Source organism: Macrobrachium nipponense, chromosome 7 (assembly GCF_015104395.2).
Source record: "Macrobrachium nipponense isolate FS-2020 chromosome 7, ASM1510439v2, whole genome shotgun sequence".
Lineage (NCBI taxonomy): Eukaryota > Metazoa > Arthropoda > Malacostraca > Decapoda > Palaemonidae > Macrobrachium > Macrobrachium nipponense.
Window position 1 is genome coordinate 101,707,561 of NC_061109.1, and position 23,329 is coordinate 101,730,889.

The 23,329-nt window shown below is 41.1% G+C and overlaps 1 protein-coding gene across 5 annotated transcripts in view; it reads right to left on the reverse strand.

Moving 5' to 3' along the window:
* The window catches only part of LOC135217257 (phosphorylase b kinase gamma catalytic chain, skeletal muscle/heart isoform-like), a 294,050-nt gene that overhangs the window by 211,176 nt on the left and 59,545 nt on the right, over positions 1 to 23,329 (reverse strand). For all 5 annotated transcript variants that reach the window (XM_064252989.1, XM_064252991.1, XM_064252987.1 and 2 more), the window contains one exon: positions 5,535 to 5,663. In XM_064252989.1, the coding sequence (XP_064109059.1) occupies positions 5,535 to 5,663 (129 nt within the window). The remainder of the gene's footprint in view (positions 1 to 5,534; positions 5,664 to 23,329) is intronic.

Below are 23,329 nucleotides of genomic sequence, written 5' to 3' on the forward strand. Positions count from 1 at the left end.
TGACCAAAACATTAGGTTCGGAGGAACCGAAAGAAGAGATGTCCCTGACTTGAGGCGGTGAACTTGCATCCACCAACGGAGATCCTTCCGACATTGTGGAGAAGAGGCGACTATCGTGTCCTCGGACACGAAATCCCATGACTGGCGAAGTGTCGACTGAAGGGACCTCATTCTGAGACGACCTCCAGGAACCAGTTGGATGAGGGATGACAAATGGCCCAGGAGAGACCTCCAAAGAGAAACTGGCTGCGTTACGGAGGACAAAAATTCTTCGATCAGACTCAGAAGCTTGTCTATCCGTTTCTAAGCGGGAGAAGCCCTCAAAATCTGGGAATTCAAAACAATCCCCAGATAAGTCAATGATGGCAAGGGATTAGATTGGACTTGTCGAAGTTGACACGAATGCCCAACTCGACACAAAGAGACACAACTATCTCCCTCGACCGGAGACATTTCTCTAGAGATTCGGCCTGGACTAGCCAATCGTCCAGATACCGAAGCATCCTTACATTTAACTGATGCAGAATAGCTGAAACAGGAGCCATCACCCGAGAAAAGACCTGTGGAGCAGTGGTGAGGCCGAAACAAAGGGTCTTGAACTGGAAAACTCCCGAGTCCGTGAAAAACCGAAGGTATGGTCTGCTTCTTGGATGGATGGGGATTTGCAGATAAGCATCCTGCAGAACTCATGGAAATCATCCAGTCCCCCCCTCCTGACGAATGAAAGAACAGTCTGGACCGTCTCCATCCTGAACTTGGACTTTAGAATGAACTTGTTCAAAACCGAAAGATCTATGATGGGGCGCCAGGCACCCGAGGCCTTTAGAACTACAAAACATCCGAGAGTAAAACCCGGGAGAAGGAGGAGCTCGCTCTATGGCATCCTTCTCCAAGAGGGCCGAAAGCTCCTTCTCCAAGGCTTGACCCCTGATTGAGTGAGGGGAATAACTGCTGAACTCGAGAGGACGATTTGAAAGTGGAGGTCTGGAAAACAAAAGGGATCTGGTAACCTTCCTTCAGGACCTCCACCACCCAAGCATCCACCGCTCTCCCCTGCCAAGCTGACCAATGGCGGGAGAGACAAGCTCCTACTGCGGTCTCCAGGCGAGGTGATGACTCCTACTTCCGCAATTCTTACGCAGAGACAAGGAAGAAGAAGAAGAAGAAGAAGAAGAAGGTCCTCCTGGAGGTTGAGCTCTTTCTCTGCCCTTAGAGCCACGCCAAGAACCTCTCCCGCGTTTCAAAGGGTGAGCACCAGAGGATGAAGAAGAGGCACCAGCAACCTGAGATGTACTCTGGAAAAAAGAGCCAGAAGGAGGTTGTAGGGCTGGAGCAGAAGGTACAGATCTGGTCCTAAACTTACGCTTACTCCTTGAAGGAACGGGAGGAAGACCAGAGGAAAAAGCCCTTGATATGGCCCAGTGAGCTTGGGAAGAGGCATCACCTTGTTCCTTCAAAACCTCAGAAAGCACAGAAATATCGAAAAGGAAATCGCCAAAAGGAGAAGAGGACAACAGACGGGTTCTCTGAATCTCCGATACAGAGGACGGTAACTGCGACAAATACAGGTTACGCCTTAGAGAAACAAGAAAGGCCTGCATTGAAGCAGGCAAGCTCGTTCTGATGTACAGAAGCGATTGAAATGGATGAGCAGAATTTCTCAAAAGAGGAGCATCAGGAGGAACAAACCCGGAGTCCTTGATATACATTAAAAGCCCTCCGAGGACCCACATATTGAAGGATTGAGCTTCTTGTAAGGAGCTCATATCAGACTCCATAGCAATAAAAAAAAATCTTCAATTGAGACAGAGACCGAAGCCTTAGAAGGCAAGGGTTGACTTGAAAGTCGGACAAAATCAGGTATTTGGCTGGGGGGTCGAGAGAATGAAGAATCATCCGCCACCTGGTAAACTCCTCTCCGGTGTCGTAGAAGAAGAAGAGAGCTTCCTCTTCCCTTCCCCGATCACCTTTCTTCGAAAGTTTAGCGGCAACGTCCGCCCTCACTCTCGCCAACCTCTGGGCAAGGGAAAACGTAAAATTCCTGTGACCGGGAAGGACCGTCAAGAAAAATCCCTTCTGTAATACAACGAGGCAGAGGCTGCTTCTGCTCTTTAGGCCTCGCCTGAGGAAGAAAACTCAAAATTAAATCAAAAAGTTTCTTGAATTCTACATCATGACATCCATTCGAGGAAACATCAATATCACACGAATCCGCGTCATCATCATCATCATCGTCAGATCCTAACTTAGAAACTTCCCCTGAAGTAAAATCCTGACGACTAGCTATCTTAGGTCTGACACTAATATCCCTCCCCCCTTCTCCTAAATAAGCGCCCTTTGGCACTGTTACGGGGACTAACAGGGACACGTTGGGTAAAGATTCGTTAGGCACCTGCCCGGACCGGATCCCCCCTAGGCCTTCGCCACGACGGGGTTCACAAGCCGGGGTATCTGTCGCACCGTTACCCATGGTGCTGTCGACAGGTACCTGACGAGGAGCTGAAAACATGAATCTAAAAGTGTGTTAGACATTCTAGTAAAGGCTTCTTGAAAATTCTCTGACAGATTGTTAAACTTAGCTGAAATATCTCTATCTAGACTAAGCTGTAATTTCTTAAAATTCTGTTTCCAGGTAGTTTCCATTGCCAAAATCTTTGAATCTACATCAGAAATAACTTCACTAATTACCGGTTGTACAGGGGGCAAAGCATCAATTAATTCGGAATCGGAGTCGTACGATACCGAAACCGAAGAGCCAGAACCATGAGCGCCCAAGTCAAAGAATTCGTTAGATACAGTTCTAGCAATCGATTTCTTTTTCTCCTTAACCGATCTTTTACGCTGCAAGATTGTTTGGCGTTTCATATAAGCAGTCATATCCTCGTCAGACCAGGGCTTACATACGTCACAACGAGAAGTCAAGTCACAAACCTGTCCACGACAAGAGCTACAAATGTCATGGGGTTCATACTCCCTGCTACTCATCCTTGTCCCACAAACCGGGCAGTTCCTGATGTTGCTGGCAGAAGGAAGCATCGTAATTTCTTGGTAATCCATTGTAGAATTGGACAGGTCAGTAGTTCCGGGTAGCGCAAAAGTTCGTAATTTAAGATAAGAACCACAACAGAAATCAAAGTTAATTCACTATTTCGTGATGTAATGCGTGAGTGGTAATTCACATAAAGTCTCATTTAACAAATAATGAAAGCTTTAAAGGCACAAAAATGTTTAAGGAAATTCATAAAGAGCGGCCGTGATGTAAACAACACGGGCGCTCGTTAACAACTGATTTGAGGGAAGGTTTTTGTATCTGTCAACGACAGTGTTGCCAACTGGCGGACAGAATAGGAGGTAACAGGGTTGCCAATGTGGTAAATTTTGGTGTGGTTTTTGGGGATTTAGGGCTAGATAAATTATATTAAGGTAATGTTTATTAATAGACAAGTTCTTAAAAGCCTAGGAAGAACTTATTCCTTTGAGGTCACGTGCTCTTGCATGCATGGTACTGGCAACAGAACTTGAAGATGAGGAGTAGGCTTGACCTAATCACCTAATATAGCCAAAATGAAATGGTATTCTTGGACACCTCCTTCTTGGCTCGGCCTGTGTTGTCGAAAAGGACCCAAAACAGGATCTTTCTGCTGGGAACAGATAACAAAGACTTATGTCATTATATAGAAGCAGGCTTTGGACTCGTAGTCGAAGTTTATTGAGTTGACTGAGAGGGAACTGCTTGTTTTGTTGGCACCAACACCTGTTGTTCCTCAGTTGAGTCCACTGAGGCGCATGTCAAAACAGTATGACTAATAGGCATGCAGGGAATGGAAACTGTAACCCTAGATTTCTTGACAGGGATAGGGGACTCATCAACTACTGCTAATGACCTCTTAAGAGGGCGAGAGGCCATGGAACTACGCAAACTTGGAGGAGACGAACTACTGGAATCCGATGATAACTGCGTACTAAAAGAGATGCCTTTCCAACGGCCCTCAGTCCATGCCTGATATGACACTTCAGGATCGACAGAGGGAGCGATTGCCCACAGGCAAGGACCGTCAGTCTCCCTTGGACCTCCAGTATATCTTCTCCCCGAAGTGGGGAAGCGGGACAGTGACCTTTGTCTAGGAGAATTGGAGGGACGGACAACCACCCCTTCAGATTGCACTGCACTAGCACTAGGCACTTTTACCTCACTTTTCTCCATGAATGATTTCATGGAGGCACCTAACTCCATCATAGTACTAGCCAAATACTCTAACTTCCTCTCAAACCTTGATTTGAGACTGGCAATGGTATCAGAAAATGCAACATAGGAAGCTGGCAAAGGAGTAGGATGTGAAGGAGTTGGAGGACTGAGAATGGGAGAGAGATTTCCAGGAATAGGAGAAGCAAGAGTAGAGGTCTCTGCTAATGCAGGGGAAGGAGAAGGAGCTACACTTGCCTTACTATCAGCTGTAAATGCTGCCTTTTTGTTCCTATCTTCCAACACTTTCTTATTATGTGAAATGCACAGTTTCCATTTCTCCTCTTCCCAGTCCTGACTTACAGAACATCTTAATTCCCTCAAACACTCCTGACCCCTACATTTAGTGCATCTAGAGTGAGGATTGTATACTTCTTTAAATAACCTAGTTTTGCAGCCATCTGCACAAAACTTAACTCCAGGTGCGCTTGAATCTGACATGTTCAAGCAAAAAAGGCAGCAAATTAAACAAAATACGCTAAACTAATTTTGACAAAAATCAATAACCACAATGAAATTGTATGTCACCAATACGTATACAGAAAAGCCAAAAGAACCATCTAAATTATGACGAAGAAGCTAGCAGAAATCCAATTGAGAGGTGTGACATCAATATACCTGTTTACCGGAATTGGTCAGTAACTGGTGGTGCTACCGTGAAAATTAGCAGTTTAGTCTGCTGTGCGTAGGAATCCTACAGCTGAATAATTCCTTGGTAAACCCTTAAATAAAACTTTCATATTCAACTGACTGATTATCTAGATACGTACAGGTACACTGTCTGTTAAAATGGAAGCGGGTATCAATAACACACAATTCATTTGTCAATTTTCTGTTACAGTGGGAATTATCCTAAATAAATACAGGCAGTCCCCGGCTAACGACAGGTTCGGCTTACGACGTTCCGAGGTTACAATGCTTTTCAATCATATTCCTCAGAAATTGTTTCTAGGTTTACGACTCATGTTTCAGGGTTACTGCACTTACGGTGCCAATCTGGCGGAAGAAATATGACTCCAAAAATGCAAAATATAATCAATATTTGAAGGTTTTTAGATGAGAAATGCAATAACAATGCAGTTTACATAGTTTTTGATACACCCAAAGCATTAAAAGTATGGTTTTCTTAGGATTCTTGACGATTTTCGGCTTACGGCGTGTCTCAAGAACGAAACCCCCGTAATGAGATGGGGACTGCCTGTATTTTCAAAACCACCCTCTGTAGTCTAACATTAATTGTGACATAAGTTTGTTTATCATGGATCATAGTAGGTCCATTTAAAATACTTACTGATATAAGGGTGTCCAGCCACAAGACGTAGCACTTCAATTTCACGAATTGTTGCCTCTAGCACTCCTTCTTCAGATGAATCACTCAAGTCTATAATCTTTGCTGCATACTGATTTCCAGTTTCCTTCTCTGAAGTGATACAAGTCAGTACAAATCATTAGTAACCAATTCCGACAAATACTAGTAGTTTATGAATATGATCCTGGTATGTAATTATTTATAATAAGGTCTATGGCCAATTTATTACATATGACACAATGCATTCATAAAATATTCAATTTCAGTAAATAAAACAAAATCAGAATAGGACTGGAATAGTAATTCTCACTAATATACTTTTCTGCAAGTACTTAAAGGAGACTATATATCCCAAAAATCAATGTGGTTTTCAATTTGAATATTTTATTGTATACTTGATTTTCTCTTGAAGACAAATGGAAGAAAAATTTAAGAAGTGTGCCATGCTATAAACGGCATTTGCATACCTTGCGAAAAACATTGAAAGGAATCTTTCTGATATTGGATAAACATGGTTGTTCACCAAAATTTTGACCATATTAAAACCATCCCATGAGGGCATAAAACAATATGTACCTAGTATCATATGATAAAACAAACAATTACATCTATATAGTCTGTTTATGCATATGCACAAATCTCACACTCCTAATCTTGATAGAAAAATGAAAGACAACCTGTTACTCCTAGTAGTTAATGCATGTGCATATGGTTCCTCAAGCTGTCTAATGGCCCTTTTTTTCTTCTTTGTAGCAGTTTTTCTTTGTTTCTTTAGTGTTAGGTTATCTGGTATCCAGTTGTTTGGTAGTTAATTGGTTACATTAACACTTGTTTTTCTGCACTGAAGTTTTTTTTTTCTGTATTTGGTAGTCTTTTTCCTAAAGTACAGAACATAGTGTCCTTACTCTGTTCATGATGGTTGGTTAGGTTAGTTCTGAATTCTGCAATTTTGCAACCTCAAAATTTACTATTTTCACTTTATGGCTCAAAATGCAATGACAAGTATCGTATATCTTTTATTCTCTGTGTACAGCATTTTGTATGTGGTAAAAATATACTTCTTTTCTGTCATATGTACTCTGGCAGCTTTTTGCATTGGGATAATTTAGTAACAAACAATTCAAGTTTTGGAACAAGTAGGATTCACATTTTTCTTTTTTGTAAGGTATAAATTGCTACATCTTCAATGCAAAAGATTTTGCTGACCTATGTTTTTGACGTTGTAAGTAGGATATCAATTGTCAATTGTATGTAGGTATTTGAATTTTCAATGTCAGCATTTTCACTTTAATTGTTTTTGCTTGCTAGCAGAAAATTTCCCCTAAAACATATAAGTTAAAGAAAAAATTCCAATTATAATTTGCAGAGCTTTTAGCCCTCTTACGCCGACTGGACGTATTTTACGTCGACATTTTTTGTCTCCTGTGTGCCGACTGGACATATTTTACGTCGACTTACAAAAGTTTTTTTTTAAAATTCGCGGAAAAATACTTATAGGCCTACCAGCCTAAAACTTTTGAATCACGCGCCTTGGGGGATGCTGGGAGTTCACGGATCAAGGTGTTGGTTTGTTTACAATCGTTACGCAGGCGCACAAGCGCGAATTTCTTTCTTGCCGCACTAAAAAGTATCTGTGACACATCTCGGAAATTATTTCGTCACTTTGACATAATTTTTGTACCATTGTAAATTAGCCATTACATGATGTATTATATATGAAAATGTGCGCATTTTTATGTAGAATACAACAATAAAATACTCATGATTGTAGCTTTTATCAGTTTTGAGATATTTTCATATAAATAACGATAATTGCCAAAATTTCAACCTTCGGTCAACTTTGACTCTACCAAAATGGTCGAAAAACGCAATTGTAAGCTAAAACGCTTATATTCTAGTAATATTCAAGTATTTACCTTCATTTTGCAACAAATTGGAAGTCTCTAGCACAATATTTCGATTTATGGTGAATTCATGAAAAAAATAACATTTTCTTTACGTCCGCGCGGTAACTCTTCCGAAAAAATCATACGTGCGATTGTGGTAATGTTTGCACCATTTTAAATTAGCCGTTACATAAAGTTTTATATATGAAAATGTGCGCAATTTCCTGTAGAATACAACAAAAAATAATTGAAGGTTGTAGCTTTTCTCATTTTTGAAATATTTGCATAGAAATCACGATAAATAGAAAAAAAACCACGTTCGGTCAACTTTGACTCTACCGAAATGGTCGAAAAACGTAATTGTAAGCTAAAACTCTTACAGACTAGTAATATTCAGTCATTTATCTTCATCTTGAAACAAATTCGAAGTCTCTAGCAAAATATTTAGATTTATGGTGAATTTAAAAAAAAATCTTTCCTTCCCTCCGCGCGCGGATTCTCCGCCACAAATCTCCGAAATGCGTACGTCCCATTCTCGGAATATTTGCTCCGTTTCATATTAGGCAGTTCATAGAGTTTTATATATGAAAATGTGCGCAATTTCATGTAGAATAAAACAAAAAATATTTGAAGGTTGTAGCTTTTCTTATTTCCGAAATAATTGCATATAAAAAATATATATATAAAAAAATTTGACATTCGGTCAACTTTAAACTCGTCAGATATGGTTTGAAAACTGCAATTGCAAGCTAATACTCTTACAGTATAGTAATATTCAATCATTTGTCTTCATTTGAAAGAAATTGGAAGTCTCTAGGACAATATTTAGATGTATGGTAAATTTTTGAAAAAAATATTTGTTTACGTCCGCGCGTTACGAATTCATGCATTATTTTGTGATAATATTTTCTCTGTGTTGCTTTTATTGTTTTACAATGTGTTATATACCAAAATGATCGCAATTTAGTGTACATTACAACGGAAAAAAAAGTAACTTGTTACCTTTAATCGTTTTGCGCACAGCGCGATTTGAATACAATTATATATGAAATTTCGTTTTTGCGCTATCATATATCGCATTATTTATATATGATAATGATAATTTTTTTCATTTCTGATGGTTGCATACTAAACTTTAGCCAATGACAAAAAAGGAGCCAAAAATGAACTCTTAATCTTGAAAACTAAGCGCGCTGTGATTTTTTGAAAAAAATATTTTTTCCGCTTCTGCGCTCACTCTGAAACACCTCCGGCACACGGGAGACAATTTTTTTTACCGCTTCGGCGTAAGAGGGTTAATTATTTCTGCTATAAGATCACTTATGCTTAGAAAATATTCATATATACTGTTATTACCATTTTAGTTTTCCCAAATAACCTTAAAAAGTACATGTGACAACAAATACCAGGTAGCAGGTTAGCCAAGACACTACACACCCAAGGAGATAATACTAACATCAAGAAGCTTGACCCTTCCAGGATTGGCCAGACAAGCAACATGAGAAACATTTTCTTTTGTCGACATACAGGATTAAACATTCTCTGGCATTTTATTTATACAATTTATTCTTGAAACACAAACTGACAAAACAACGTAGATACAATATACACCTTTTCATCCTACTTGTAATTCTTTCAAAACTGTACCATGAGGAGAAGTACAGTGGAACCTCGTTTTATGTACATACGTAATCTGTTCCAAAACGTCTCAAAGCCCAAAACGTACAAAACAAAGTCCAAAACCTACAAAATTCAAAACAATAATTCCCATAAGGAATAATGTAAATCTAATTAATGCATTCCAGACACCCAAAAATATTGTTAAAAATGACTTTTTATAGAGAATAAACAGTTTTACATACAGAAAACAATAAGAAATAAATACTATGGGTAATGACTAATGAAATGGATAAATAAACATCTAACCTCACTCTTACCTTCATGCAAGACTCCTATTTAGCATATGGAAGACTGAGAGGAGGGGAGAGGGAAGAGGAGAGATTATTGTTTGTAAGGGGAATCACCGTTCAGAAGGACTTCAGGTATCAAGGACCTATCTGAGGCTACTTCTCTTTGTTTTTTACTGGCACTATCTGGGGTTACTTCCACTCCTTGTTTTTTACTGGCACTATCTGGGGTTACTTCCCCTCCTTGTTTTTTACTGGCACTAAGACCAGCTTGATTATTATTATAAAAATAGTTTAACCAGACCACTGAGCTGACTTTCAGCTGGCCCAAAGGATTAGATAAAATGCCAGGTCTAGGCCAAAGGCCTGGAACTGGGACCAAATCAGTCATGCAGTATAATAAACAATAAATTAAAATTAAATAAAAAACTGCACAGAGGCAGAGGCTTTCATATTAGAACTCAAACAGGCAATAAATACATTTACTACTCACATTTCCATACATACCTATATACTAAAAAGGTGCATCAAAATTAATAACAAGTCAAGAAACTCTTAAAAATGTTATCTCAAATTCATTAATTGCTCTGAGGTTTTTGTATGTTAATTATATGCTTATTTTTATATTTTATTAACCCTCTTACGCCGAAGCGGTAAAAAAAAAAATTGTCTCCCGTGTGCCGGAGGTGTTTCAGAGTGAGCGCAGAAGCGGAAAAAATATTTTTTTCAAAAAATCACAGCGAGCTTAGTTTTCAAGATTAAGAGTTCATTTTTGGCTCCTTTTTTGGTCATTGGCTAAAGTTTAGTATGCAACCATCAGAAATGAAAAAAATTATCATTATCATATATAAATAATGCGATATATGATAGCGCAAAAACGAAATTTCATATATAATTGTATTCAAATTGCGCTGTGCGCAAAACGGTTAAAGGTAACAAGTTACTTTTTTTCCGTTGTAATGTACACTAAATTGCGATCATTTTGGTATATAACACATTGTAAAACGATAAAAGCAACACAGAGAAAATATTATCACAAAATAATGCATGAATTCGTAACGCGCGGACATAAACAAATATTTTTTTCAAAAATTCACCATAAATCTAATTATTGTCCTAGAGACTTCCAATTTCTTTCAAAATGAAGACAAATGATTTAATATTACTATACTGTAAGAGTATTAGCTTACAATTGCAGTTTTCAACCATATCTGACGAGTTAAAGTTGACCGAATGTCGAATTTTTTTATATATATATCTTTTATATGCAATTATTTCGGAAATAAGAAAAGCTACAACCTTCAAATATTTTTTGTTTTATTCTACATGAAATTGCGCACATTTTCATATATAAAACTCTATGAACTGCCTAATATGAAACGGAGCAAATATTCCGAGAATGGAACATACGCATTTCGGAGATTTGTGGCGGAGAATCCGCGCGCGGAGGGAAGGAAAGATTTTTTTTTAAATTCACCATAAATCTAAATATTTTGCTAGAGACTTCGAATTTGTTTCAAGATGAAGATAAATGACTGAATATTACTAGACTGTAAGAGTTTTAGCTTACAATTGCGTTTTTCTACCATTTCGGTAGTCAAAGTTGACCGAACATGTTATTGTTATGATACAATAAAGTTTGTTCATACTTACCTGGCAGATATATATATAGCTGTATTCTCCGACGTCCGACAGAATTTCAAAACTCCCGGGACACGCAGTGGGCGGCCAGGTGGTTAGTACCCATTCCCGCTGCTGGGAGGCGGATATCAGGAATCATTCCCATTTTCTATTCAGATTTTTCATACCACTGTCCCCTGAGGGGAGGTGGGTGGGTACTTTAATTATATATATCTGCCAGGTAAGTATGAACAAACTTTATTGTATCATAACAATAACATTTTGTTCATGAAACTTACCTGTCAGATATATATATAGCTGAATCCCACCATTGGAGGTGGGAAGGGACAGAATAGACAGATTTAGGAAACACCTCAAGTGCAGATGATTGACATCTTGATTCCTTACCTGTTAGCATAGCTGACTTCTTGATTACTGTCACCGAAGTCTGCTTTTGCTTTACTAGAGTTGCCAACAAGGTAGTGACCTGTGTAGTTGGTGCGCTCTAGATGATCTGTCAACAGGGGCGTGACCACAATGTGACTAGACCATATTGACCATACTGTGAGGGCAACGAAGCTAAAAACCACCACCTGACCTAACCTATCGAAGTTAGTCCCATAACTTCTAGGCTAAAGAAAGGGAAAGCGCCTCAAGCAACTAACCCTTCAACCATAAACCAACACCAAAATTAAAAAGCACACCTACCCCTTTTCTATAGGATAGTATTTGTGCTGCTCCCTGCCCCCAACACCATTTCTGCGGATATGTATGGTCCAAGCGACTCACAGTTCTCATATGCCGTCTTCACATCCCGCAGGTAATGTGAAAGCAAAAAACACAGAGTTTCGCTTCGCCAAAAAGCTAGCGCTAATGATATCATTAAGTGCCATATTCTTTCGAAATGCCATTGAAGTTGCAACAGCTCTCACTTCATGGGCTCTTATTTTCAAAAGCTTCAGATCACCATCCGAGCAGGACGCATGGGCCTCCCTGATGGTGCTTCGTAAAAAGAAGTGCCAGTGCATTCTTCGACATAGGAAAGTCGGGTCTCTTTAACAGAACACCATAGATTTTCAGAAGGACCCGACAATCTTTGGTCTTTTGCATATAAAATTTGAGAGCCCTGACAGGGCACAGGACTCTCTCTGGCTCTTGTCCGATGAACTCTGCTAACCTCGATTTCAAAGGTTTTTGGCCAGGGGTTAGATGGGTTCTCATTCTTAGCTAAGAAATTAGGATCCAAGGAGCACACTGCACTGTGTCCTCTGAAACCCACATATTTACTAATCGCTTGAATTTCACTAACCCTTTTTGCCGTGGCAAGAGCAGTTAGGAAAATCGCCTTTCTAGTAGTGTCTCTCAATGAGGCAGCATGCAGAGGTTCAAAGGGAGCCGACATCAAGAACCTTAGAACTGCATCAAGGTTCCATGATGGAACCTTCGGTTGCAGTACTTTGGTTGTCTCAAACGATCTCAAAAGATCGTGAAGGTCTTTATCATTTGTAAGGTCTAATCCTCTGTGACAGAAAGACAGCTGACAGCATACTCTTGTATCCTTTTTATTGTGGGGCCACGGCTAGTTTGTCCACATTTCTCAAATGCCGGAGAAAACTCAGCGATTTGGTTCACAGAGGTTGTGGAGGAGGAAATACCTTTCTTCCTACACCATCTCCTGAAGACAGCCCACTTCGACTGATAAACTGCTCGAGAGGAAGCTCTTCTCGCATTGGCAATAGCCTCTGCCACTGATCTTGAAAAACCTCTCGCTCTGGCCAACTTCTTGATAGTCCTGAACGCAGTCAGACTCAGAGCGGAGAGGTTTCGTGGTACCTCTCGAAGTGGGGCTGTTTGAGAAGATCGGCTCTCTCTGGCAGGGTTCTCGGGAAGTCTACCAGAAGAGACATGACCTCCGTGAACCAATCGCTTGAGGGCCAAAAGGGGGCGATCAGAGTCATTCTCGCTCCTGGCGACGCCGCAAACTTCCTTGTTACCTCTCCTAAGAGTTTGAACGGGGGAAAGGCGTATACATCCATCCCCGTCCAGTCCCATAGGATGGCATCACCGCTATTGCTTCCGGATCGAGAACTGGAGAGCAATAAATCGGAAGCCTCTTCATTTTTGAGGTTGCGAAGAGGTCGACTAGCGGCCGTCACCACAACTTCCATAGCTCTTGACAAACTTCTAGATGTAGGGTCCATTATGTGGGAAGCATCTGATGTTGACGGCTTAAAAGATCCGCTCGAACATTTTGTATTCCTGAAATGAACCTTGTTAGGATCACTATGTTTCGAGCTTTCGCCCATAGAAGGATGTCTCTCGCTATCATGAACAGTGATCGAGTGTGTCCCCCCCTGCTTTTTGATGTAAGCGAGAGCCGTATTGTTGTCCGAGTTGATCTGGACAACTCGGCCCACCAATCATTCTTCAAAGAACTGAAGAGCCAACCGAATAGCCTCCAACTCTTTTAAGTTTATGTGCCAGGAACCTCTGTTCCCCTCTCCCAGAGGCCTGGACACTTTCCTCCCCCTTTCCTAGGTGTTGCTCCCCAGCCCACCATGGAGGCGTCTGAGAACAACACATAGGTCGGGGAGGGGATCAAAAAGGTTGAGGGACATTCCTTCCCGAGAGTTTGATCGGATCTTGCCACCACTTCAGTTGATCCTTGACCGCTTTTGAGATAATCAAAGTCGAGTCTAGATTCTTTTTGTCTTTCCAGTTTTCTGCCATAAAAAACCGGAGTGGCCTGAGGTGCAACCTCCCCAGGGAAACAAACTTCTCCAGTGAAGAAATGGTTCCCAGCAGACTCATCCATTCCTTCGCCGAGCATGTTTCTTTCCCTAAGAAGGCCTGACACTTTCCTTCTCAAGCATCTCTGCTAACGTTCTTGATGGAAAAGCTTGAAAGCCGCTGAATCCATCTGAATCCCCAAATACACGATGGACTGCGTGGGAATCAGATGGGACTTCTCGTAATTCACTATAAGGCCCAGGGCCTTCGTCAGCTGTAATGTCGTCTGAAGGTCCTCCAGGCACCTTGACTTCGAAGACGACTTAATTAGCCAGTCGCAGTCGGTCAGTAAAGCGAGACTCTTATCTTCGATAGGTGAAGCCATTTTGCTACATTCCGCATGAGGAAAGTAAAAACCATCGGCGCCGTACTCAGACCGAAGCACGTGCCCTGAACTGGAAGACCTGCCCTTTTAAGACGAACCTCAGGAACTCCTTGATTGAGGATGGATCGGGACGTGGAAATAAGCGTCTTGTAGGTCCAATGACACCATCCAATCCCCTGGTCTCAAGACCCTAGCACAGACTGAGAAGTTTCCATCCTGAATTTTTCTTTCTTTACAAAAATGTTCAGTCTGCTGACGTCTAGGACAGGTCTCCATCCCCCAGACTGCTTCGGCACCAGGAATAACCTGTTGTAGAAGCCTGGGGAATCCACATTTAGGACTTCTTCTACGGCCTTCTTTTCCAACATTTGCTCTAGAAGGTCGAGTAAGATCTGTTTGCTTCTCTGACTGGTGTGCGGGCGACAGGTCTATCGGCTTCGTGCTCAAAGGAAAGCGCAGAGAGGAAAGGGATCTTGTATCCTCTCTCGATCACATCTAGGGTCCAGGTGTTCCGCCCCTATCGTCCTCCATGCCTGAGCAAATAAGGTGAGTCTTGCACCTACAGGTGCCTGAAGGGCAGAAACGTCAATTTTTTCCCTTCTTGATAGAAGAGATCTACCTCTAAAGGACCTCCTTCCTCTCGAAGAACCTCTAGAGGAAGTGCTCCACGAAAGGGCTTAAATTTCTTCTTGGGTGCTGGAGCTGTTGAAGTAGAAGCCTGAGGAGTAGGTCGTCTGGAAGATTGAGTCAAGAGGTCCCTTGTTGCTTTCTCTTGCAAGTTTACCGACAGATCCTTAATCATGGACTGCGGAAATAGGTGCGTAGAGAAGGGGGCGAATAATAACTCCGCTTTCTGAGCGGGAGAAACTGCTTTCGCCGCAAAGCTACAATAGAGAGCTCTCTTCTTTAGCAGACCTGTAGCAAAATGAGATGCTAACTCATCAGAGCCATCCCTTACTGCTCTATCCATACAAGCTAATACACTCGAAAGCTCTTCCAGCAAAAATCGAGTCTTGACTCCTCGATTGTACATCCAAAGCCCCGATGCACCAATCTAAAAAGTTAACACCTCTAGCGTCTTAATAACTCCTTGAGGGTGATGATCTGTCTCCGTCATTGTCCAGGAAACCTTAGCCGATGACAAATAAGACCTCCTTTGGTTGGGGCGTCCACCAAATTGGCGAAATCTCCTTGAGAAGAAGACGGTGCTTTCAATCCTGCTTCTTCTCCTGTTTTCGTACCAGATCCCAAGCTCTCCCTTTCAGTCTAGATGGAGGAGTGCAAACGAAGTCTTCCCTTTAACCTTCCCTTGAATCCATCCAATCCTGGACTCTCTTAAACGCTCTCTTCGCAGAGAGCGAAGTGGCCATCTTAACGAAGCCAGGAGCCTTCCTGGCCTTCGATGAGGCAAATGAGAAGGTGGAGAGCAAGGAACGGGCGCTTGAAAATTATCTGGGAACAATTTCTTAAGTTAATCCGTCAACGTCTTATAGTCTGACGACGCTGACACATTTGGTTCGTCATCATCCGTTAGGGCAAGAGATCACTAGACGAATCCTTCTCTCTCGGTCATGCAAGCGCCCTTCAAAGATTAGCGATGACTTCGACAAACTTTAAACATGTGAAATATCCTGACGCTTCAGACTCAACTGTTGATCGTCCTGGCAAGCGTCCCGATATGTACGGCGCCGCGCTTCTGAGAAGCGTCCTGATGTGGAGAACGCGTGTAGGACGCCATGCGTCCTGAACAGCGTCAGTTCGAGCGTCTTTGGCAGCGTCTTCTCCCGAGCGTTCCTGGTAAGCGCTTCGTTGCTTAAGACGCCGAGCATGATCATCATCATGCAAAGCTTGAACTTTCGATATGGATCCTTGAGCGTTCTTCGGCCTTTTGACAAAGACGCCGGCCGCCTGTGCGACAACTCACGTCTCTGTCAAATTCGTCTCTCCTAGACGCCCTTTCATGAGGAACGTAAATCACGTTTCTCTAATGCGTCGGCTACTAGGAGGAGACTCAAAGGGCCGAAAAACGCGGAGAAGGAGGCCCGGGGGTACTGCCTAGTCCTCTTAACAGGCAGCCACCTATCCTTCCTCCGATGACTAGTTTCTGCCTCCTTTCTCTCAAAATGGAAGCTAACTGTTTCTGCATTTCCCAAAGCATTTTTCCTTGATGGGGAAAGTTCTTGATCAGGAGAAGGACTCATCCTGTGCGAGGAAGATGGGCGAGGGGATGCCCTTTCCTTCAACTCAGGAACATGCTTAGAGCGATTTGGACGCTCGAAAGAGTCCTCCCCTGATGAAGTCTTGTTCCTTTTCTGTGGCGGAAAAGCTTCAAAATCTTCAGGTGATGAATCTACGTAATGATCAGAAGGACGTGAAGCGTCCTCTTCTCTGAAACCTCTCTTAAGAGGGCGACAGGGCGACGGCCACCTGTGCGACACCTTGCGCCCTGCCGCTCTCCCCCTGAGGAGGTCTTCCGAGCGTCCCAACCTCGGCGAGGAGGAGGAAGTCCTCCGGTAAGAAGAGAAGCACTCTTTAAGTATCCGTGCCAGTGTGCACGAACACCGGCAGCCTGAGATTCGTCCTCAGTTTCTGCCGAAGGGACGTCAGACGGTCATTAGATCCCGTAACCCTCCTTCGGCTTTCGGCTTGCCCTCTCCCTAAGGCCTGGGAGTCCGGCAGGGGCCTAGGCCTAGAGGCATTATGGGAACGATCTGACCCCCCCTCCACAACACTAGAAGCACTAACACTTTTATTGCAATTCACATTTGATTGTAGAGCAATTACTTTAGATTCCAAGGCGCGAATCGACTCCATGATCGTAAATAATACGCTTCCTTCTGCAGACACTTCCTGATTGTTCGAGGCAATACAACAGGATTAGGTTGAATTACATCTCCAGGAGGATTTAATGGAGATACATTCTACCTTGACTTCTATTCACAGAAGCATCCTAGAGGAAGACCTCCTGATTCTATCACGCTCAAGCTTTCTCACGTAAGAATCATATGCCTTCCATTCAATTTCAGTCAATTGCTCACACTCGATGCATCTATCATTCAACATACATACATGACTACGACATTTCGAGCACACCGAATGAGGGTCTACAGAAGCTTTCAGCAACCTCACCTTACATTCCTGTACCTTACACACCCTGAAGCTAGCAGAGCTAGATCCAGACATCGTAATCAAAGAAAAGTCAAAGCCAAATCCAAATCAAATCCACTATCACGTATGCCAAGCCAACAAGCCAAATCAAAACCAAAAGTCATCAGAATACTCAAGTTAGCACAAGAAGTTTTCAAAATCCTAGGCGGAGGTCTGTAAACAGTTGTTTACCGACCGGCGACAGAGAAAAATCTGAATAGAAAATGGGAATGATTCCTGATATCCGCCTCCCAGCGGCGGGAATGGGTACTAACCACCTGGCCGGGAGTTTTGAAATTCTGTCGGACGTCGGAGAATACAGCTATATATATATCTGACAGGTAAGTTTCATGAACAAAGTGGTTTTTTTTCTATTTATCGTGATTTATATGCAAATATTTCAAAAATGAGAAAAGCTACAACCTTCAATTATTTTTGGTTGTATTCTACATGAAATTGTGCACATTTTCATATATAAAAACTTTATGTAATGGCAAACATTACCACAATCGCACGTATGATTTTTTCGGAAGTTACCGGGCAAGGGAGGGACCCAGCTTAAGATAACTTATCAATAACTTATGATTAACTTAAGCATAAAATAGCACAAAATTCCGGAAGACGATTCCGAATCGCGTGGTGTCCGTCTCCGCCGGTTTGCGCCGGAGAGACGGATGGTTTAAGGCAAAGGAGACCGACTGTACGGGGGCTCCGGAGAAGAAAACAGAGCACCGACACGACGGGGAGGGGCAGAGGGCGAAACAGAACTCGAGCCTACAGCGGAGCCACGGAGCAACAAAGGAAGGGGGCGGAGGCCAACCCCCCCACCTTCACCACAACAGGGGGGAGCCAACACTTCCACCACAACGGAAGCAAACCGTGAAGCAGAGAGACAGGTCACTCCCAGTCCAGTGTCTGTCCAGCCTCCCCTACTCCCTCCGCGTAGGGAGAGAGGGAGACAGGCCCGGATGGAGCGAGCAAGGACGGACCTCCCTCCCGCCAACTCTATGGGAGAGCGGGAGGAGGGCAGGGTGACTGGGACGGGCGTCTGGCTGTACCGCGATCACAGGGTGACCACGATACGATAACACGATATAAAACAACGAAATCGATAGCCTAGGTTTAATGCAACCAAACTGACAGCAAGATGCAACAGCTGATGCAACAAAACTGATAATAAGGAAGCAACAAAACTAATGGGACCATGATATCATAAACTAGGCTAAGATAACGTACCAGACGCCCTAGGCTAACCAAAACCAAATAAATAATTAAAATAATTAAAATAACACAAAATTAGGGGAAATAAATATAGTAAGAGAAAAAATCCAGGAGTGTACGACTAACCCAAAAGAAAGTCTACCATTCAAAGCTAGCCTGGGCCGATACTAAGAGCTATGGCTAGGGTCTGGATGGAAGAGATAATGCCTACGTAAGGTATAGAAAGACATGCATGCATGACATAAAACCAATGCAGGCTAGATCCCCTAACGAATAATAATCATAAAAAGGTCAAGAGACGCATAGAATAAAGGGAAGGTTCCAGGTATGGGAGACCGAGAACGAACCCACCACGAGGCAGAACAATGCCGCCATGCTTCCGACCGAGAATCCGTATTTATACCTAAAAAACGGCAAATACTGACTCAAGGAAGGAAAAACTAAATAGGAACCTTTCGGAATACTTAACTTAGCTGATGCGATGGCTGAGCGTTCCATAATGGCAGAAAATCCTCAAAAAAGGGCCACAAAAACACAGAGCAAGAAAAATGCGGCGTCTCGTAGACCTCTAACTTTAAAGATGGCCACCAGAGCGCGGCATCACCTAAGCGTGGGTTGTAGTAGTAGTAGTTGCTGCCCCGTTCATGTGGGTCGGCTCTCTTCTTGTGCGATTTTGGGGTGTAGGAAATTTCTAAATTGACAAGAAGTTCGTGGTAGTGGTCTCACTCGCCCAAGTGTTCATACCGACGCCCTCCTTGTGGGTGAGCGAGTCAGTTATACTGACCTTTTCTTTATTTTGTTTATTCTCTGGTATTTGTTAGATCATTTACCTAAGAAATAATAAATTAAAGGATTATTTCGCTGGGCGACACGAACCAATCGCCCAGAAATAGATTTTTCCTACGTCAAAATCCTTTTTTTTTTCATAAATTCACCATAAATCAAAATATTGTGCTAGAACTTCCAATTTGTTGCAAAATGAAGGTAAATGCTTGAATATTACTAGAATATAAGCGTTTTAGCTTACAATTGCGTTTTTCGACCATTTTGGTAGAGTCAAAGTTGACCAAAGGTTGAAATTTTGGCAATTATCGTTATTTATATGAAAATATCTCAAAACTGATAAAAGCTACAACCATGGGTTGTTTTTAGATGTATTGTGCATGAAATTGCGCACATTTCCATATATAAAACTTTATATACCGGCTAATTTAAAATGGTGCAAACATTACCACAATCGCATGTATGATTTTTTTCGGAAGAGTTACCTCGCGGACGTAAGGAAAAAGTTTTTTCATAAATTCACCATAAATCGAAATATTGTGCTAGAGACTTCCAATTAGTTGCAAAATTAAGGTAAATGATTGAATATTACTAAAATATAAGAGCTTTAGCTTACAATTGCGTTTTTCGACCATTTCGGTAGAGTCAAAGTTGACTGAAGGTTGAAATTTTGGCAATTATCGTTATTTATATGAAAATATCTCAAAACTGATAAAAGCTACAATCATGAGTATTTTATTGTTGTATTCTACATAAAAATGCGCACATTTTCATATATAATACTTCATGTAACGGCTAATTTACAATGGTACAAAAATTATGTCAAAGTGACGAAATAATTTCCGAGATGTGTCACAGATACTTTTTAGTGGCGGCAAGAAAGAAATTCGCTGCTTGCGCGCTACGTAACGATTGTAAACAAAACAATACCTTGATCCGTGAACTCCCAGCATCCCCAAGGCGCGTGATTCAAAAGTTTTAGGCTGGTAGGCCTATAAGTATTTTTTCACGAATTTTAAAAAAAACTTTTGTAAGTCGACGTAAAATGCGTCCAGTCGGCACACGGGAGACAAAAAATGTAGACGTAAAATACGTCCAGTCGGCGTAAGAGGGTTAATTAAATCAGAGTTCCTTAGAAACATCAAAATCAGAACCACTGAAAATGTGAAAGATTCTGACAAAATTTCATTTATTGCTTTACTTCCAAAAGTTGAGTCTCTGCTGGTCATACTTTGGACACTCACACAACACGGTTGACAGTTATCAACACCTTACACTCTGAGCACTCTGGAGCAGTGTCACGTGGGCTACTCATCAAGTGCCTTGTGTCAAACGAATGTGGCCTATACATAGACATGTCAGGATTACTTGTGTGTGTGTGACTCTCTCTCTCTCTCAGAACTCCATTTCGTAACGCCAGGTTTTATTTGTTTTAGTTTATTACTTTCAGGTTCTTCGTCCCAAACATTTTGCCATTTATTTACAATTATTGTTTTTATATAAGCTACATAGTCACTAATAGGAATGTTTACATTTGTTCTCATCATGTGGACTGCTTCCTTGGCTGCTTTATCAGCTTCTTTTCCTTTTATCCCGACATGGACAGGGATCCAACATATTTCAATATTTTTTCCCTAATTGTATAATTTATGGAGTAAAAACTTGATCTGTTGCACAATATTATTATTGGGATTATAACTTTTAATGGCTTCTATAGCGCTTCTAGAGTTGTTATAAATCACAACATTGTTAAAGGAGTGTTCTTTAAATACTGAGGCATTATTGGGAAGAGAGAACTGGTATGTTTTATCCTGGGACACTGAATCATATCCCACTACATATTCTGATTTGGATCCATCTGTATATTGCATAATGTGGACCTTATCAGCTTATGTGCTCTATTGTTTGTTGTCTATGATGTTCCGGGGTATAGGAATACTTTTTAGATAGATATTTTAATTTTGTGCAAATTTTTAATTTATTCATATTCCAAGGAGGAGGTAATTTTACTATTGGAGGTAGTTGGATATTTATATTCAGTGACTCAAACAATCTTCTTGATCTATGTAATTGGAAAAGGTGGTGAATGATTGTTAATAAATACATCCCTTAGTTCAAATAATTTTTTGGTTGGTGAATCACTTGACTGAATTCTTAGGGCACTTTTCATTGTTACTAACTCTCTCTCTATAGAGAGAGAGAGAGAGAGAGAGAGAGAGAGAGAGAGAGAGAGAGAGAGAGAGAGAGGAGAGAGAGAGGTAGTTCACCCCATAAACCTGTAAAGAAGAGGTGGGTGATGATTTAAAAGCTCCTGAACATATTCTAAGGACCTCATTATGAACTGGGTCTAACATTTTCAGTACTGTGTTTGAAGCAGAGCTGTATATTTCGCTTCCATAATCAATGATAGACAGCAATGTTGCTTTATATAGTAATGTAAGGGTTTGTCTATCAGCTCTCCAAGTAGTATTTAATTTTCTAATTAGATTCAATACTCTTTTAATTTTGATTTCACTTATGTTATGTGGCCGTTCCAGTTCAAGTATCAAATACTAACCCAATAAATTTTGCAGTTTGGTCAATTTGTATACTTTGATTTCTGATTTTCAAATCTATTTCTTCACCTTTCTTCCATCTTCTATTTTCATAATATATGCCTGCTTGATTCTTATGTATGGACAATCTAAATCCTACAGATGAGATCCATTCATCTATTTTTATTAAAGGATTTTGACGTAGGAAAAATCTATTTCTGCGCGATTGGTTCGTGTCGCCCAGTGAAATAATCCTTTAGTTCATTATTTCTTAGGTAAATGATCTAACAAATACCAGAGAATAAACAAAATAAAGAAAAGGTCAGTATAACCGACTCGCTCACCCAAATAAAAGAAAAAGGGCGTCGGTATGAACACTAATGGGGCGAGTGAGACCACTACCACGAACTTCTTGTCAATTAGAAATTTCCCACAACAAAATCCCTCAAGGAGAGAGCTGACCCACAGAACGGGGCAGCAACTACTACTACTACAACCAACGCTTAGGTGACTGCCGCGCCTCTGGTGGCTATCCTGAAGTTAGCAATCAATCTTGAGCGAAGGGTTGGGAAGAGGCGGTGGGATTTCACTGGGCGGAGCACGAACCAATCGCCCAGAAAATAGATTTTTTTTTTTTTTTTTCCTACGTCAAGATCCTTTTTCTGGGCTCAGTTCGTGTCGCTGCGTGAAATTGTACCAGAGAATTAGCACAAGATTGAAAAATAAACGAAGGTCTCAATAAAACTAAAAATTCAACTACATACCTAGAATTGTAACAACAAAATAGTTTATACAAATTGTTCATACAAATCTGAATAGAGAACAATAATTAAAAAGTAACTTATAACTAAATTATTCACAAAGCTTTACACCCAGTTGCAGGGTTGAAATACGAAATAAACGTGTGTGAAAATCTTAATAAACTAAAAAAAACACACAAATATAAGCTTTTATAGATATTAATACCAAATACAATAAACCACGTGTGTGAAAAATCTTAATCTAAAAAACATACCAAATAAGTTTCATAGATATCAATACCAAATACAATAAACCATTGGTAATGGGGATGTGGCACCCTAGCATAAAAATAAGGGGACCACACCTTAAGTTAGTATGTACAATCAATTGTGGGTGACCTAGCATAAAAATAAGGGACACCCACTAAACCATCACAAGAGCAGCTAAGACTCAAGGGCAAGTGTAGAGGAACATGGTAGGTTAGACAAACTGTTGGCTGAGATAGGTAGAAAGGATATCTGGATCTTCAACTAAACTACTGAGCAGAGTCAGGGGAAACTATGTTACCCGCTGCAACTGCTGAAAATTTTAGAGATTCCAAAGACTTTAAGTAGTGACGTTTAAATACTGTCGGCAATTTCCATCCAGTATATCTTTTCAAATCATCAAAATTCATATGTTGAAAGTAATTGATTGAGGTGGCCACTGCCCTGACATCGTGTGCCTTGGGGAAGGATTCAGGGTTAGCTTGCTTAATAAAGTATAGGATCTGTTGCCTAATACCTTTAATTGATAAAGTACCACCTTTTTCTCTCCTAAAGAG